General features: G+C 38.2%; 1 protein-coding gene across 1 annotated transcript in view; it reads left to right on the top strand.

Moving 5' to 3' along the window:
* The window catches only part of fras1 (Fraser extracellular matrix complex subunit 1), a gene marked incomplete at its 5' end in the record, with an annotated part of 107972 nt that overhangs the window by 77605 nt on the left and 13531 nt on the right, over positions 1–16836 (top strand). The window contains 20 exons of the mRNA XM_079471114.1: positions 77–236; positions 343–518; positions 1101–1217; positions 2055–2169; positions 2924–3061; positions 3441–3473; positions 4983–5114; positions 6794–6922; positions 6999–7246; positions 7480–7631; positions 8475–8637; positions 8731–8863; positions 9371–9558; positions 9694–9850; positions 10740–11003; positions 11870–12058; positions 12160–12279; positions 12629–12808; positions 14255–14379; positions 16386–16526. Of these exons, the coding sequence (XP_079327240.1) occupies positions 77–236; positions 343–518; positions 1101–1217; positions 2055–2169; positions 2924–3061; positions 3441–3473; positions 4983–5114; positions 6794–6922; positions 6999–7246; positions 7480–7631; positions 8475–8637; positions 8731–8863; positions 9371–9558; positions 9694–9850; positions 10740–11003; positions 11870–12058; positions 12160–12279; positions 12629–12808; positions 14255–14379; positions 16386–16526 (3060 nt within the window). The remainder of the gene's footprint in view (positions 1–76; positions 237–342; positions 519–1100; positions 1218–2054; positions 2170–2923; positions 3062–3440; positions 3474–4982; positions 5115–6793; positions 6923–6998; positions 7247–7479; positions 7632–8474; positions 8638–8730; positions 8864–9370; positions 9559–9693; positions 9851–10739; positions 11004–11869; positions 12059–12159; positions 12280–12628; positions 12809–14254; positions 14380–16385; positions 16527–16836) is intronic.

Here is a 16836-nt window from a genome sequence, read left to right as displayed (position 1 = left end):
TTTCTTTTTTGGGTGAAATATCTCTTGAAGTGAAAAAAGAAACATGTGAATTGCAATCCTTATACTTTCTTCATAGGTTGGGTTGACAACTAATTTGCGTTCAGTGCTTAAGACCTGGGTCAAAGAAGGGGGAATGGTACAACTCTCTAAGAAATGTCTCAACGCTCAGTTCAAAGGAACCGGTGACTCTGAAATTCTCTACACCATCAACTCAGAGAGCGGACAGCCCAAATACGGTATCATCAATTAAACTCATACTGTCTTTTCTTCCTTTCCATTTTATTTAATGCAACAAAAAAACTCTATACACATATAACAAAAGTGTCATGTGTGTTCCTGTAGGGGAGATTGTGCTGGTGTCTATGCCTGCTGATGGTCCGGAGGAGGCGTGGCAGTTCCAGCCGGATGGCCAGGACACCACAGCTACAAGTTCTTTTACACAGCAGGATATCAATGAGGGAACTGTTTGGTATAAACATTACGGATCCGGAACACAGAAAGATACCTTTCAGTTTCAGGTGACACAGTTCTGTTGTGCAGCATATGGTTTACCAGGAGCACACCACACAAACACCATTATACTTTCAGATCAGTGTAGAAGTCAAGATGAATCTCACCATATTCATTTGGCAATTTGACTGTTTCTCCAATGAATCCTGGCACAACTGTGTTTTTGTCCTCGTACTGAAAATCGTCTGTTTGTTCTTTTCTCTTCTCATCTTGTTTCAATGTTTGGACACAGTTTTGTTTATGTTTAGGATGTTTAGTGTTGTTGTTTATGTATTATGATTTCATATCTCATTATATTTGTGATGTAATAACTATTTTTTCTAAAGACATTAAATGTTTAAATTGTAATGAATTAGAAGGCGGGTGCATAAGTTATAAAGTAGGTCAGTGTTCAACCAAACAAATACATGCATACAGGTGTGGAACAACGCAACTTGAGGTTGAGTAATACATGATTTTTGGGGAAACTATACATTTAATATTGAGAGATTACCCCTTTATAGACAGTTGAATCTAAATAGCTGCATGTGCCGTATTTTCTAATGTTTTAAATGTGGATTTTAAGCGTTTGCGTGTGATTTTGTTGGTAGGTTTCAAGTGAGGTGCATCCAGAGACTCTGAGCGATAAACAGACCTTTACTATAGGAGTGATACCGCAGACCCCCGGCCTGCCTCAGCTCTCATCTGGAGCAGACCTGCAGATCACTGTAAGATACAAACAGCAGAAGATGAAAAGGTTTACCGACTGAAAGAATTTTATATGATGTTTGTAACAGGTTCAATAAAAGGAAGGAGGCGGGAACCGGCGAACATAAAACAACTTTGAACATAATGATCAAACAAAACAAAAGTAAAGTAAAATGCCTGCAGCTCCCTCGCGGTCTACTGCCGACCACACAAACACAATGCATAAAGTCCAGGCCTGGTCCTCTCTCGCCCTTCCCTGTCGGAAGCTCTCGTCCCCCCTGCTCGCCACAATGTTCTCTAGACAGACTTTGATGTATAACCACTCTTTTAAACTTGTACTATTGTGATGGTAAGTCAGATATGAGCAGTTATAGGTGAACTGTTTGTGTGTGTTTTTTCTTTTAAATACTTCCTCCTCCCTCCCTTAAATAAGCTACAGTACGAAATAAGCGAAGAATAGCAACATTGTCTTAACCAATAGAATTTGGGTGCTACTTGGGGTCCAAACATGAGATAACTTACAAAGCCTGTTGTGAGGAAGTCATTACATTATGTTTTTAAATTCCTTTTGATGAATAAATGATACAACTCACTTTTGAAGAACATAAAGAAAATGTAATATTTGAATATGGAAATTCTGTCTATTGAAGGCCAAAGTTGTTTGAAACAGTAACTAAATAGGGTAAAATTAACGAAGGTTTCATTACTGCAAGTCAGACCTACTTTATTCAAGCCTACTTCATTTTATTCATGACAAGCTGTTCTGATTTGCCCTGGACTGTCAACTGATGCGTGCAATCTACAGACATCATTGTCTTCATCGGTGGAAATGTTTGTGGTTTTGTGTGTGTCTGCAGGCTTTTGAAGATCGTGTGACTGTGATATCTCCCTCTGCTCTTTCCTTCACTGACTCTGAGACGCCCAGCAACAAGCTTGTCTACAACATCACCAAACCGCTCACTTTAGGCCACGGTAACTAAACCTCCATTATTGTCATAAGGGTGAAGAGAAGGGCACTTACTCAGCCGTAACGGGAGCCTGATAGTTTTGTTTACTTCTTCTTTCTGTTCTATTAAATATGGAACAGTGTATGTCCAAGGTGAAACCTGCTGAGAGGGTATTCAAATTATAATTCTAAAGCTTCATGTGGTTCTTCAGTGTTTCGGATGCTAATTATAATTTTGCTTTCCAAAAGATGGATTACAAGTTATTCATTAAGCACACGCTTTTAACAAAACCAACTTACAAATGAAGAACAGAACAAAGTGACGAGGCAGTAACCTGAGACGTGCGTTTAGTATAAAGACATTATGGGCCCTATCGTACAACCGGCGCAATGCGGCGCAAGTGTTTTTCCTAGTTTCAGCCCGACGCAGATCTAATTTTCCCGTCCTGCGCCGTTGTTTAAATACCAAATGCATTTGCATTCATTTGTGCGACCATGGGCGTGTTGGAGGTGTGATCAGGGGCATTGATGGCGCGTTGCTATTTTAAGGAACTGAAAATATATCAAATGTATCTAACACAGAAATGCTATGTCATACGTCCAACTAGTTTTTTAACAAGTTGACCATGCATGAGAAGCCAGCGTGTCAACAGTGTAAAGAAGCCAGAATGCATGAAATAGCATGTTACCCCATCTTTAACGTTGTATGCACTTTTCTTCTTAAATGAATGTGTCTGGTCTGAATGCTGCATTTATTATTTTATTATTATTTATTTCCAGGTACGCTGGAGCACAGGGACAGACCTTATCAGCATGTGCGTCTCTTCACCCAGGCTGATGTAGACGGTGGCAAAATTTTCTACAGGCCCCCGCAAGCCCCCTCTCATCTCCAGGAGCTCTATCAGTATTCTTTTACAGGTTAGTCTCAACGGCCAAGATATCAAAAATAGAGAGCTTTATGTTTTTTTTAACAGCACTATATCACATTTGGCTGTGCAAGTGCATGGCATAATTTAATGAATTCGTCAAACTAATGAATTCACAATTATAATTGTGCACTTTTCAAGCGTGCGCTTTATGTTGAAGTTTCATTTGTGAATGTGCCAGTGCATGCATCATTTAGTGCTAATTTGCACCTCTGAACAGTCACACGCAGCATTGCAGATGCATTGTTAGTGATGATCACCTGTTTTGCATAAGCTATAAATATAAAACGCCCTCTAACCCCGCTCTCTAAGTGATGCGTTTCCAGCAGGTCTTTGTGAAAGTAACCACTAACACTGTTTCATTCCTACAGGTCTTCCAGAATCCGTGAGTCTCCATTTTACAGGTATATAATCACTATTGGCTTCTGTATACCACGCCGCGGCTCTGTTTCCTACTACTTTCCGTACGCGCTTCCCGCAAACCCAAAATTGAATTCTTCCTCCCTTAAACACTGTATACTGATCCCTCTGTGCTGATGTCACATTCCCATGTGTACTGCTCTTATTTATTTATGGGGCTTTTTCTCCATGGAGGGAATATAATTTCCTCTCTCTTTCTGAAGTCCATCCAAGCGCTTTATTCTGCCTGACAGGAGAACGCGACTGTGCATCCGTCTTTTTCTCGCAGCAGCTATGAATCAGTGCCACGGCTGCTTATGTGCCCTTATGCGTCCGTATATGGAAATGAAGCGCAATATGTCAGTAAAACTCCTTTTAGTGGTGTTGTAATAGAGTGTAATGAATAAAGAATAAAGATGCACTGACAACAGCAGTATCAGTGTTAGGATGCACTTTTATTTCTCGGTGGAGTTGTCACTGTAATTGTATTCTCAACTGGAAGCCCTGAGGAAGCGAGACGACGGGATAATAAACAGTTTGAAAAAACATGGTATGTCTGACAGCTCAGTGGCTCATATATCTGTTAGCTTTCACATTCCAAATGAACACATTTCTTTTGTCATAGTTTTTTCTATTTTAGGAATTAGCATCTGATTTTGTATTAAAAGTGTTACATTAAAACAACAGTTGCAATTGACATAACAGCATGGAATTAATGTGTCACAGCTTCCTGTAAATATTTAAGTGTCATTGCTTCTGGTAAATAACACTGGCATCATTTGCTGTTTCCGCCGTACTGCAGGATATCATATTTTTACTACACAATTATAATAGTTTTTTGATCTAATGAGTTTTATAGTAATAAGTGTACTACAATACAAATAATGTATTTATTCATTTTTAGAAGAATATACAATTTAGGAAAGCATCAAAAGAGTAGAATAATGCAGATTTAAGTTGGCCTATAACATTCAAGGGATTTACTCAACCTCATGTTGTTCTACAACAGTATAAAATGATTTGTTCTGTTGAACACAAAAGAATATACTTTGAAGAATATGGAAAACGAGATGTAGTTCTGAGACACTATTGACTACCATAGTAGTGTTTTCCTAGTCAAAGAAATATACACAGGTTTGAGACAACCTGAGGGTGAGTAAATAATGGCGTTTTGGTTGAACTATCCTTTTAAGAGACCCTGGAGGAATGATTTTCGAATTTTAATACTAACATTGTATAGTTCCATGTGCCTTGTTCTCCTTGTAGTCTGCATCTTCTGTACACATTCATTTTTGAGCGATGAAGAGATGACATACTGTTGGATTTCTTTTATCCTCTCGATCTCCCTATTTCTTTGATTCATCCTCCTCGTAGCCTTGTTTCACTCGCTTATCCGTGTTATATTGAGCAGAAGTGCAGAAGACAGAACTGACCTGAAGGTCAACACTGAATGATTTGTATGTGAATGTGCTCCTGTGATTTATTCCTCTGTATGAATCATTGTCTAATGTCAGTATCTGATGGGGAGCATAAGACACCAGAGATGGACTTTGCTATCCTGTTGTTGGTCAATCATCAGCAGCCGCCGATCTTTCAGATACTGGATCCAGTGCTGGAGGTCACCCTGGGGGGCAGGGCACCAGTGGGTAAGGATGGCTATTTGTACTAATTCCAAATTCTTTTTCTGTAATGTAATACATGTGTATTCCTTTTGAACTATAAAACGTATCAGTTTTATTTATTTACACTTACAAATGATAGAGTTTTGACCATATTTTATTACAAATAATATTTATTATATATAAAACATACAATAAATACTAATAATAATAATATATTTGAATTGTTAAAGAAATGTAACAAATACAAAGTTAAGGGTTATTCGCCTAAAGAGTCTTATTCATTTTCTGATGTACTATAGAACTTATCAGTACTATAGGACCAGACTTATCTGGTCCTTGATTCTGGTTGGCTGAGCAGAGTTCTAAACCATTAAAATATACCCAGATTTATAAAGGCTGACCGCACCTCATAGCCTAATTATAATTGTATTTACTTTATGAAACCTTCCCGTCGTGTCACAACCCCTTAGCTGTTATAAAATGCACTGGTACCCACTGCTTCTTGGGGCTTATTGCTTTAATTGACACTTAGCCAGGACTGGGGAGTACTTAGTTACGTATTTAAAATACAAAATTTGAGTAACTGTATTTCATTACATTTACTTTTAAATGGGTGGTAATCCAAATCCACAGTTACGTCCAAAAAGTATTTTAGATTGTCAAAGTGACTACTTGGATTTTAATGTAATTTATTTCATTTAAACAATCATATAAACTGTCAACGGCAATTAATGTAAACAATCTGTGATTCTTTGACTTTTTGACAATCTGTAAAAGCATCCTAAACTACAGTTATGCCCATAAATTTCATACCCCCTGCCGAATATGCAAAATCAGAATAATCTCAACCAAATTCATAGGAATTTCATGTTCATTTTATTATGTACTGTCCTGATTAGGCTATTTTGCACAATATACGTTTTACATATAGCCTACTCGGAAGACAAACTGACTAAGTTTATACTGATAGCCCCATTATAATAATGTACAGCCTTGAATCTTTATTGTCTGTTGTTACCTGAATGTTTTTTGTGAAAGTGTTTGTGAGTGTCTTGTTTAAGAATTTTTTAAGGTAATTGCGACTTTTTGTCTCACTGACTAAAGTTGCAATTCTGACTTTTCTTAGAATTGTGAGACGTATACTCACAATTGATCACTATAATGTCCAATGATGGAAAACTGTAAAACTGCTGTTGTTTAAAATAGTTTGCAGAGGAAAGCCAAGTCCTATGTTTGGTGATCCCTTTGTTTTATGTACCTTATTAGTATTCTAAAGTATTTAGGTTTAAGTTACAAAACTTGTAGTGTAATCTAATGAAATATGTTACATATTACATTTTAAAAGTAACCTTCCCAGCCCTGCACTTAGCAGATGCTTTTATCCAAAGCGACTTTCAAATAATGGATTTGACCATTTTGCCATTAGAACCAATAATATAATAACTTATAATAATTAATACTATTATAATAATTGATTACAAATAATGTTTATTTTAGATAAAATTATACAAATATAATATAATAAATAGAAAAATAATATCCATAATAAAAAATGTAGGCCTAATGTAAAGAAAATTTAACCAATAAAAAGTGATTTGCTTAAAGAGTCATAAAGACTCAATTGGTCACTTGGTGGAATACGTTTTTTCTAATGAAATATTTTAATTTACAAAAAGAAAAAAAAACATGTTCTTGTCGTGTAGGTGCACGGCAGTTAGCGGTGACAGACGCTGACACGGCTCCTGATGAACTGGAGTTTGAGCTTGTGGAAGGGCCACTCCATGGCACACTTCTGAGAGTGGAACATGGTTCCCATATCCAGATGGTCAATGGTAACCATTTCAGTTTTTTCTCCCCCGTGTTGTGTTGGCCATACCTGTTTATTTATTCCCCTTACCTCTACCTCAGGTGACATCTTCACCTTCAGTGACATCACCAGGAACGTTCTGCTGTATGAGCATGCCGGTCTCACCACAGAGGAAGACTCCATGACCTTCTCTGTGACAGATGGGCTCTCCATTACCTCAATTACAGTGCAGGTGTTGTTGTCGGAGGTCAAAGGTGACGCACCCAGACGTGACCCTGAGGCCTTGCTGTCCATGGAGGTGGCGGAGAAGAGCAGCAGCAGCCTCAGACGATCACACTTAGCTTATGTGGTGAGGAACAAAACTTTCTTAAAGTCATAGAAAATTGGTTTTAGTTGCCTTTCACATTAAAACATAGTTCTTAAAATCTTTGATCATCACATATTTCAAGTTCTTTCGTGTGAAAATAAGATCTTCATTTAAAAAAATGTGAATTTGCACATGGTTCGTCTTAAAGCATATAAACAAACATCTTTTAAAATTCCACAGTTTGACTTGAAAAGTTTTTTGTCAATGTCTTTTAGGATGATGAATCTCCAGATGAGAACATTTATGTGCAGCTAATGTCTTTGCCAATGTACGGAATCCTCACCAGAGCCAAATCAGAAACAGACCACGAGGAACTTACTGAATATTCTTCCTTTACCATGGCAGACATAAACAACCACAAAATCAGGTAAATACTCTGCTTCAGTGGTATTTTACATTGTTGGTCACTTTGTTACTCCAACATATGAATTGTCAATTGAATCTAACTATTACTATATTAATATTACTGTTGTATTGCTTAAAAGTGAATGTGAACTTGTTTTCTTCGCAGTATTTCAGGTTTGAAAAATACATAGCATCTATTTTGACCTGTTTCTCCAGATGTCCTTTTCCGCAAATGAATGCAAATAGAAACAATATTTTTATTTGACATTTGGTAGAAATAGAATTAGAAGTTCACAGAAGGAAACCAAAATTATAATTTGACCCATACACATATGTATAAATAGTCCGTTTTAAAATCAGATAAACGAAACAATAAGGGTCTCTTCATTTTTATATATACTTGTGATTCCATATGTGCTAGAATCACACATAGTTAGTAGTTTAGAATATATAATGCGATTTTTGTTAATGCGTTTCTCAAGTCATTAACATTATAAGTACACCATTGCTCTGTTAGTTTCTGTAAATATTAGAGTCCTTAAATGAGCCTTGTAAGATGTTTAGAGAACTGGACTGCTTGGGGAAGCTTAACATGAATTACAGCTTTAGCTTCTTTAATTGCTTTAAGCTGTAGAGTCCCGCTGAGAAGAGTTGAATTAAAACACAGCATGAATGGCTTTGATGCAATAAGAATCCATAACAGAAATATGAAACAATTCTCTCATGCAATGAAGTTATTTTGCCCAAATTTGGTTGTTTGACCCTCTTGGTTTCCTTTTTAAGCAAATGCATCGTTTGTGTTACATGGGAAATATTTGTATGGGTTCTTTTAAAATGTTGGAAATTGTGTCTGATTATCAAACAGGTATGTTACGTCCTTTGAAACTGGGAACCAGCCAGTGACTGACATTTTCCACTTTGTTGTGTATGATGGCGAGAACAATCGTCTGGAGAATCAGATGTTTACCATCACCATCACCTCTGCTCAGAAGCAGCCACCTGTCGTCACCGTCCGCAGCGGCATTAAGGTGAGCACTTTCACCTCTCTAACATTCCTGTGGTTCTGGATCTACTACCTGCATTTTTCCCCAATAACCTCTATGGGTGTTTCCTGTGTTTAGGTCCAGGAAGGAGGCAGAGTCCAAATCTCAGCCAATCACATTATTGCATCTGACCCAGACACGCCCAGAAAGGATCTGCTGGTGTGGCTGATCACTCCACCTAAGTACGGCTTCATTGAGAACAGAAAACCAGGTGAGTCGCATCCTCCCGTGCATACAGACGACAGCTGAGCAAGATGTCATGGCAACTTTCCCAGTCATTTTGGTTTGCTCGTTTTATTCATGAGCAGAGCACTCATTTGCAATAATACAGATTTACAGATGGGCAAAATTCTGAAACAGTCGCCTTCGTTCAGGCTTCCTCTTTGAGTGGTGAAGATGAAAGGGAAAGATGCAGATCACGCTGAAACATAAACACCAAACTACAGTTGTACAAAATGTTGTTTTTCATCTGAAGCGCAAATGAAGTCTGATGTTCACTTTGATGTATCTACTTCTATCTTTTTGGGTTCCTCTGAAGTTGGCAGCTTTTTTATTTTTATCAGCCAATTCTTCACTGGCAACTGACACTCAGAGGCTCTCTTGTGTTTTTAAGGCAGTCATTTGGTTGTTGTTTGTGTTCCAAAATCAATTACTTCTTTGGATATACGCCCCAGCAATTTTGTGCATGCTTAAGGTGTGTTTCTATTGTGTCCAGCAGTGGCAACGATCGGTGGATCTCTTGTCATCAGCCCTGACGTTCCCTTTACTATAGAAGATCTCACTTCAGACCATATATTCTATGTCCAAAACATCCACCAGCCCAACATCCACCGGGACGTCTTTAGCTTTTACATAAGTGATGGATCAAGCCAAACAGAGGCTTTTGATGTTACTATAGACATCCAGGTATTGGTCCAAAGAGTATTTTGGGTATAACTAAACTAGTTCTTAATAACTAAACAACTGATCCAATATAAACAGATTTGCAGATTTGTTTAACGTAGTTCATACATGTAAGATGTTATTTGATGTAAATTACAGCAAACCAAGGAAGACAGAGTCCCTATCATCTCGGTAAACAGCATCCAAGTGGAGGAGAACTCAGGTGTGGTCATCACTAACTCTTCTCTGAATGTGCTGGACCACGACACACCTGAAAATGAACTAGTCCTTACCATCATCAAGAAGCCACTATACGGTAAGCTCTCTCTCTTTCTCCACTCAGTCCAGTTTCATTCAGACTGACGCTCACTCATGGCCAACCTTCAGCAAACATCTATTATATGCCACATTACTGTTCCGTCTGGTTCCTGTATGGCTGATTGATGTGTTTGTCATTGTGGCTCAGCCTTTGACTAGTGAACCGGTGGCAAGGCCACGGCCCACAGGGCTTCATTGGTTAAACTTTTATGGATGCATGTCGAGATGTTCATAGCAGCTCTCTGGAGTTTTATGAGGAGTCGGATGTGAGGAATGAAACTGACAGAGCTGAAATAGCATGACGGCGGTGCAGTTCCTTAAAAAATGACACGGGTGACCATTAGAGTTCAAGTACGCTTTTAATGGAAGCCTAGTGACGTGTGTGTTTGTTTTATGAATGTGTTTGTGCAGTGTGTGATGGAATGATAAAGGGAGAAAGAATGTGAAGCATTAACGTCTACTTCTCTGTAATATTTATAGTTTATGTGTGTAGGTTATCTACAATTTATATACTGTTCATATTACCAAACTTACTTTTTGCTTTCTTTTAGCATTAGGTTAGGCTTAAAGGAACAGTTCAGGCAAAAATAAAAATGCTGTCATCATTTACTCACCCTCAGGTTGTTCCAAACCTGTACATTTCTTTGATCTGCTGAACAGAAGTGAAGATATTTGGAAGAATGTCAGAAACCAAACAGATCTCATCCCCCATTTATTGCCCTAGTACGGAAATAAATACTACGGGAGTCAATGCGGGATGACATCTGTTTGGTTACCTACATTCTTCCAAATATCTTCCTTTGTGTTTAGCAGAGCAAAGACATTTATACAGGTTCGGAACAATCTGAGAGTGATTGAATTGGGTTCGGGTATATGTGTCTCCATAGGGAAGTTACGCAGAAGGCAGTTTTACTCCCAGCCTTTAGAGAACGGCAAGATCCTTCAGCAAGGATCCACATTCACCTACCAGGACGTTCTAGATGAGCTGCTGGTTTATACTCCAGACGGACATAGTTCTGGGACAGACGAGATTCGGTTTTCAGTGACAGACGGCATCTACACAGAGACGGGCCGTCTGGAGATCAGCATGGACATTAAGAGGAGAGAAGGCCCTAGAGTCACTATCAACAGAGGACTACAGATTGCAGCAGGTCAAGACACCAGTCTGTTCATACTGTAATTTACTCATTTTCAGGCCCACACTGAATAAGTGTTCACAGAAAATAAGTTCCGATGAAATTTGACTTTATGTAAAAACTGTAAGATGTTTTTTTAAACGTGTGCTTTCACTAGGCTGCCTAGTGCCTAAACCGATACTTAAAAAAGGAGCCACAAAATGACATTAAATAAGGACTTTTTTTATAACAATATTCAAATTGAACGATATGTTAAAAGTAAAAAGTAAAAACATGACAAATCCACAATAACACCTAAGCCACCCAACTCATTTACTATGTTTTAACATTAAAATAACACAAAATAATAGTTACAGACAGCAGGCTACCTGTTGCCAAAAGATCAGTTCCAAGAAGGCAAACAACAGCCTTGTGTCCTCATGGAGGACATGAGAGGTCTTGCAAGGCAACCTTAGAAAAACACACTTGGATAGACACACTGCATTGACTTCATGCAGGTTTTGCAGGTCAAGTCCGCATTCAGTGCCTCCATGATATCAAGGACACATCCAGGTACATTCATGCGTTCTCGTTCTTGAGTATTGAATCCAGATTTTGACGGTTGGAGATAGTGTAGAGCGTGAACACGAGGATGCAATAACGCAGAATGCTTATGTACAGCATCATTAAGAAAAGCTTATTTTTATTTCATTTTCAGTTGTCGTCTCTATAACAAACATGATTTAGTATGGAGTGTTGGAGTTCTTTAAAAGCTTTTGCAAACACATTCATTACGAAACATCGACCTAAACTCTTGCTCTGAATAACTGAAGTTCATATCTAGACGAATTAAGTTAAAGTCAATAAATATCTTTAATGTCTCTGTATTTCTGTCTCGACAGGTTCCTCATCAAAGATCACGGAGCAGCATCTTAGAGGTACAGACATAGACTCGGATGACCTGAAGCTGCGCTATACCCTCACTAAAGACCCGAGTGTGGGTTCTCTCCTGCTGAACACGGGCAAAAACAAGCCTCAGATATCCGTTAAAGGACTTGTCACCAGCTTCACCCAGGATGACATCAACAAAGGTTTTCCCTCAGTTGATCTTCTCTCTCATTAATAGTCATCCATAGTAAATTTGTAAGCAAGGCTGCATTGTCTCATGTGGTTTTCGCGTCTCGTCTGTCAGGTTATGTGGAATACTTTCATGAAAAGGGAGAAGATGGCGGTAGTTTCTCTTTCAAGTTCAACCTGGAGGATCCTGAGGGAAACAGAGTCATTGACCAGTCTTTCTTCATTAGCGTTCTGGGTGAGCTGAGATGTAGGGCAAATGTTTGGGAAAGCAGTTTTAAATCTGAAATCTTTTTCTTGACAGGGATTGATCGTTTTTTTATTCCTCGTCATGAAAATGTTTTTTGGTTGGATAATCATAAATTAATATTAAGTTATATATGGTCATATGGAAAGTTACTGTGTCTTTGTTACATTTTTAAAACTATGCCATAATTCTAAACATAGTACACAGTATTTCACAGTTTTATCAAGTCAATTTTTGGTTTTATACCTCTCATGTCTTTTTTAAAGTATGTTTTAATTTATATTGGTACCTACTCAAATTCACTCTCTTAATTCCTTCTCCGTCTCTTTTTCTCTCTCAGAGGACAGACTTCCTCCCGCAGTGGTGGTTAATAAAGGTTTGGTTTTGGATGAGAACACACTGAAGAAGATCACAACACTGCAGCTCTCCTCTACCGATCAGGACAGTGAACCTGACCAACTCCTTTACAGAATCACCAAACAGCCTCAACTCGGCCATTTAGAACACTCCAGCAAGCCGGGTACGCACTCACCCACCCTCCATACATCCCATGCAACTTGAATTAAGCCATTTCAGTTGATCCGTAGGGGATTTGTAATGCTGGCAAAGGAGTTCACATTACTATTTGATAGAAAGTGGAGCATATAAAGTGTTGGGCTGCTGGTCACTGGGGGAATTTCACACAGACTTGCTATTGCAAGAGTACCGTGTATTTACTCACTCACAAATCTGTCACATACTAAATACACGTGTCTACCTTGTGTTCTCATAAAACAAATGCACACAAAGATAATACAACATCCGTAAAGATTTACGTTGTAGAGCCGTGGGAGATCATAATGTGTATTTATAGCCCGCAGTCTTGCTTCTCTATGGGGAACATTTATAAATGTTGGCCACACTTGAACAGTGCTCGTGTAGGGTTTTCTGGGGAGATACTGTATATAGTTTGTTTAAGCTTGCCATCTTCAGCAGAGGATAACAAAGAGCACTCTTTAGTTTTATTTGGGAAGAAACTTCATTTTTAGCCCACATTTAAGCACTCCAGTGGTGGCAGATGACAACTGACCACAGTATAAGAAAACATTAATATTCGAGCTGTGTACAGATGCACTTGTACTTTGTTATATTTTTATAAGGAGGATCACAAAGTCACTGCTTGACTGAATCAAGTGCTACAATGCAAATTGTGGCTTACTGCCGTTTACTGGCACGCTTACTTGCATCTGGTGTAAAAACAAATTAATTTTAATGTCGCACACACAAATTTCACTTCAGCCTTGGAAAATTATAACACTGGAGAATTGTGACAGTGCATGAATATTTGAAGGTGAACAGACTCGCAGTTTACATTTTTAGTACTTTTAATTCGTTTTTATTTATTTAGAAATCCAGTGGAAACTGTGCATCAGTGAAATAGATTCAAAACTGACTGAGACAGGCTTAGTGTTTTTATATTGCATCATTTACAGTATTCTGATGAAAATGTGCAAAAAGCCAACAGATAAAATCACATTTGCGCTTTCTTCTTTTGTACCCTTTGCACAAAACAGCCAATGTTAAAAATCTCAAACAGTTCACATTTGTCTGTTTTACATCGATCCTTTCTAATTTGTACTCTATTCTAATTTGTAGATTTAACATTCATATATTCATGCAAAAATATTCAAATACAGAGATTACTGATGTGAATTCTGTTTGGCTCTAAACGCTGAACAGTGACTGAGGAAAAAATCTGTATTCACTTTACTCTCTGTCTGGCCAACAACATAAGCCACCGCATTTGACTCGATGATATTAAACTCGATAGGATTTCTAGTGCATGTTTTATTCATCCATATCAGTTGATCTGTGTATATTTATAATGGTGGCAAATGAGTTTACATGATAATTTGATACTGAGCTCAGTAGGGGATGTGGGCTGCCAGTCACCAGGGAGTTTGACTGCGTTCTGATGTTGTTACAGGAACACGCATCAGCACGTTCACCCAGGCTGACCTCACCTCTCGCAACATTCAGTACGTCCACACCAGTGAAGAAGAGATACATTCTGATGACTTCACCTTCACGGTGTCTGATGGAGCCAATGAGGTACATCCACAAAGATGACAACAAACACCTGCCCTTTATTTTTCACTCAAACTTTGGATGAATAATACATTTTAATGCATGATGTGCTGATTAATAAAACATAATCAGATTAAAACCCCCAAAAGAGGAAATATGAATATTACATGGTACCACTTTAGTTTGTGGAATATATTTTTTTAGATGAATGTTTATTTCGCTGCTGTCCTTCTAAAACCACGTATCTCCATGTTTTGTTTGTTTACTTACGCCCCTTCTAAGTAAATAAAAAATAAGGCTCCATTGACCTTAGACCAGGTTTTAGTCAGTCAATAGCACAGTCTTTTTCAGTTGCTTCTAAATAGCAACTTGCCAACAATGCACCTGAACACACCTCGTTTCAGAGCAGTGTGCACAAATGTGTGCAAATGCATTTGATATTTAAATAACATGGCGTTGGACGTGAAAATGTGCGGCATTGCACTGGAGGTATGACAGGGCCCTTTACATTTATGCATTTGGTAGATGCTTCTATCCAAAGCGACTAACTCTGCATTCAAGGCACATTTTACGAGTTGTCTGTTTCCAGGGAAACTAACCCACGACCTTGCATCGCAATCACAATCTCACCCATGACCTTTGCATTGCTTTGCTAACTGAGCTACAGGAGCACAAAAAATGTCTTTTGTCACAGCCTCATAACTCATTCTGTGCTGTCCTGTACACACTGTTCGTGGGTTTGGAGAGATGTATTGCTACAATGCTAGGAAGTACATTTAAGTAAATGCACTATTTTTTAGTTCATCGCACTAAATTACCACAAAACACTGATGTCTCTAATATAAACACATACAGAATACATGCATTTCCTCCCATAGTAAACTCACCCCTCCCTTTCCTTTTTTCTTGTTCGCATTCTTTCTGCAACTCTTTTCTTTCCATTACGAACACATACACGCCCCCACACACACTAATTAGACCCGAAAGAGCTTGAACAAACACAAGCTGGCCAGTTAGGCTGTATAAAGAGATTCACATTCTGGCGATTTCAAGAAGCCCACAATGAGACTTTCCCTCAGTTGGTAAACTCTCCATTACTATCTTTTTGTATTATCTAAAATGGTTTGCGATTATGCTCTGGATTTGTATTGTGCTGCACAATTTATGGACACATTTTTTTATAGTTCGTTTCATTTTCACCATGACATTCTTTATAAAAAGGACTTTTATGATGGATTAGTTATTACATTGTTTCCCTCTTTGACTTCCAATTGGTCTACAATTAACAATTGGTCTCTACAATGAACTCCGATTGGATAATTGCAGAGCAGGAAATTAGATTTGAGCTTCAATAGAAACCAAATTGTAGATGTAGTTTTCATTTAGATTGAATACATGTTGTTTACAGTTTATTATATAAAATGATCCATATGTTCCATGTTTTTTTTGACATCTCTGAAATGTCATTTTGGATATATAATGTGGAGAAAATACTGTGGGAAATATTATACTATTATACTTGATGCTATGGCAGGTGAACATCAATATTGAATGTTTATTATGTGCGATAAGTAGTAGTATCATTGTACTGCCTAGTATATGATGACCGTATAATGTAAAAATGACCTTTTATCAAACCTGCATTAATAATCACGATTATTATTTTATTAGTATTTTGATGGATGTGATTAACCTGATTTTACATATGGTAGACAAAGATGCCTGAGCCCTGCTTATAACAGTATTATCTTTCAAATGTACAGTATGCCAGACACCACATATTAGATATTCTGTGGCTCGGTGGTAAGAGTGGTTTGAGCATGGTGCTAGCAACGCCAAGGTCATGGGTTTGATCCCAGGGGATTGCACATAGTCGGAAACAAATCTATAGTACAATGCAATGTAAGTCGCTTTGGATAAAACTGAATGCCAAATTCATAAATGTAAATATGTAATTATTAATTATAAAAATGTCATCATACGTTATGGCCTAAAGAATACATGTTGACCATGATCTGTGTGTCTTCCAGATGTCTCAGTCATTCTCCATCACGATTCGGCCGGTGGACGACTCTCTGCCCGTGCTGCAAGTGCCAGGGATGAGAGTGCAGGAGGGAGTGAGGAAGACCATCACTGAGTTTGAGCTGAAGGCCACAGATGCTGACACAGAGGTAGTATTGTGATAGACCAGCTGCTTGGTTTACACACATTACACCGGCCACTCCATCATAAGCTTATCACTTTTCATAGCGCAGTTACATTTATCTTATCAACAATTCAACAAATAGATGTTAGACAATTGTGCTAACATCTGGAGCTTCAGTGTGGAAAACTGTTGATTTGGTGAAAGCTCATCAGTGGGCAAGGATTGGAAAATTGGCAAACCGGGAGTGGAGTTGGAGCTATTACAAACTGTCTAATGAAGCCACATGTGTTTGCTTAATTTCCCAGCTGTTTGACTATGTCTTTCTCTCTTTTTTA

Source organism: Barbatula barbatula (assembly GCF_947034865.1).
Source record: "Barbatula barbatula genome assembly, chromosome: 2".
Lineage (NCBI taxonomy): Eukaryota > Metazoa > Chordata > Actinopteri > Cypriniformes > Nemacheilidae > Barbatula > Barbatula barbatula.
This window is presented reverse-complemented; position numbering and strand designations above follow the sequence as displayed.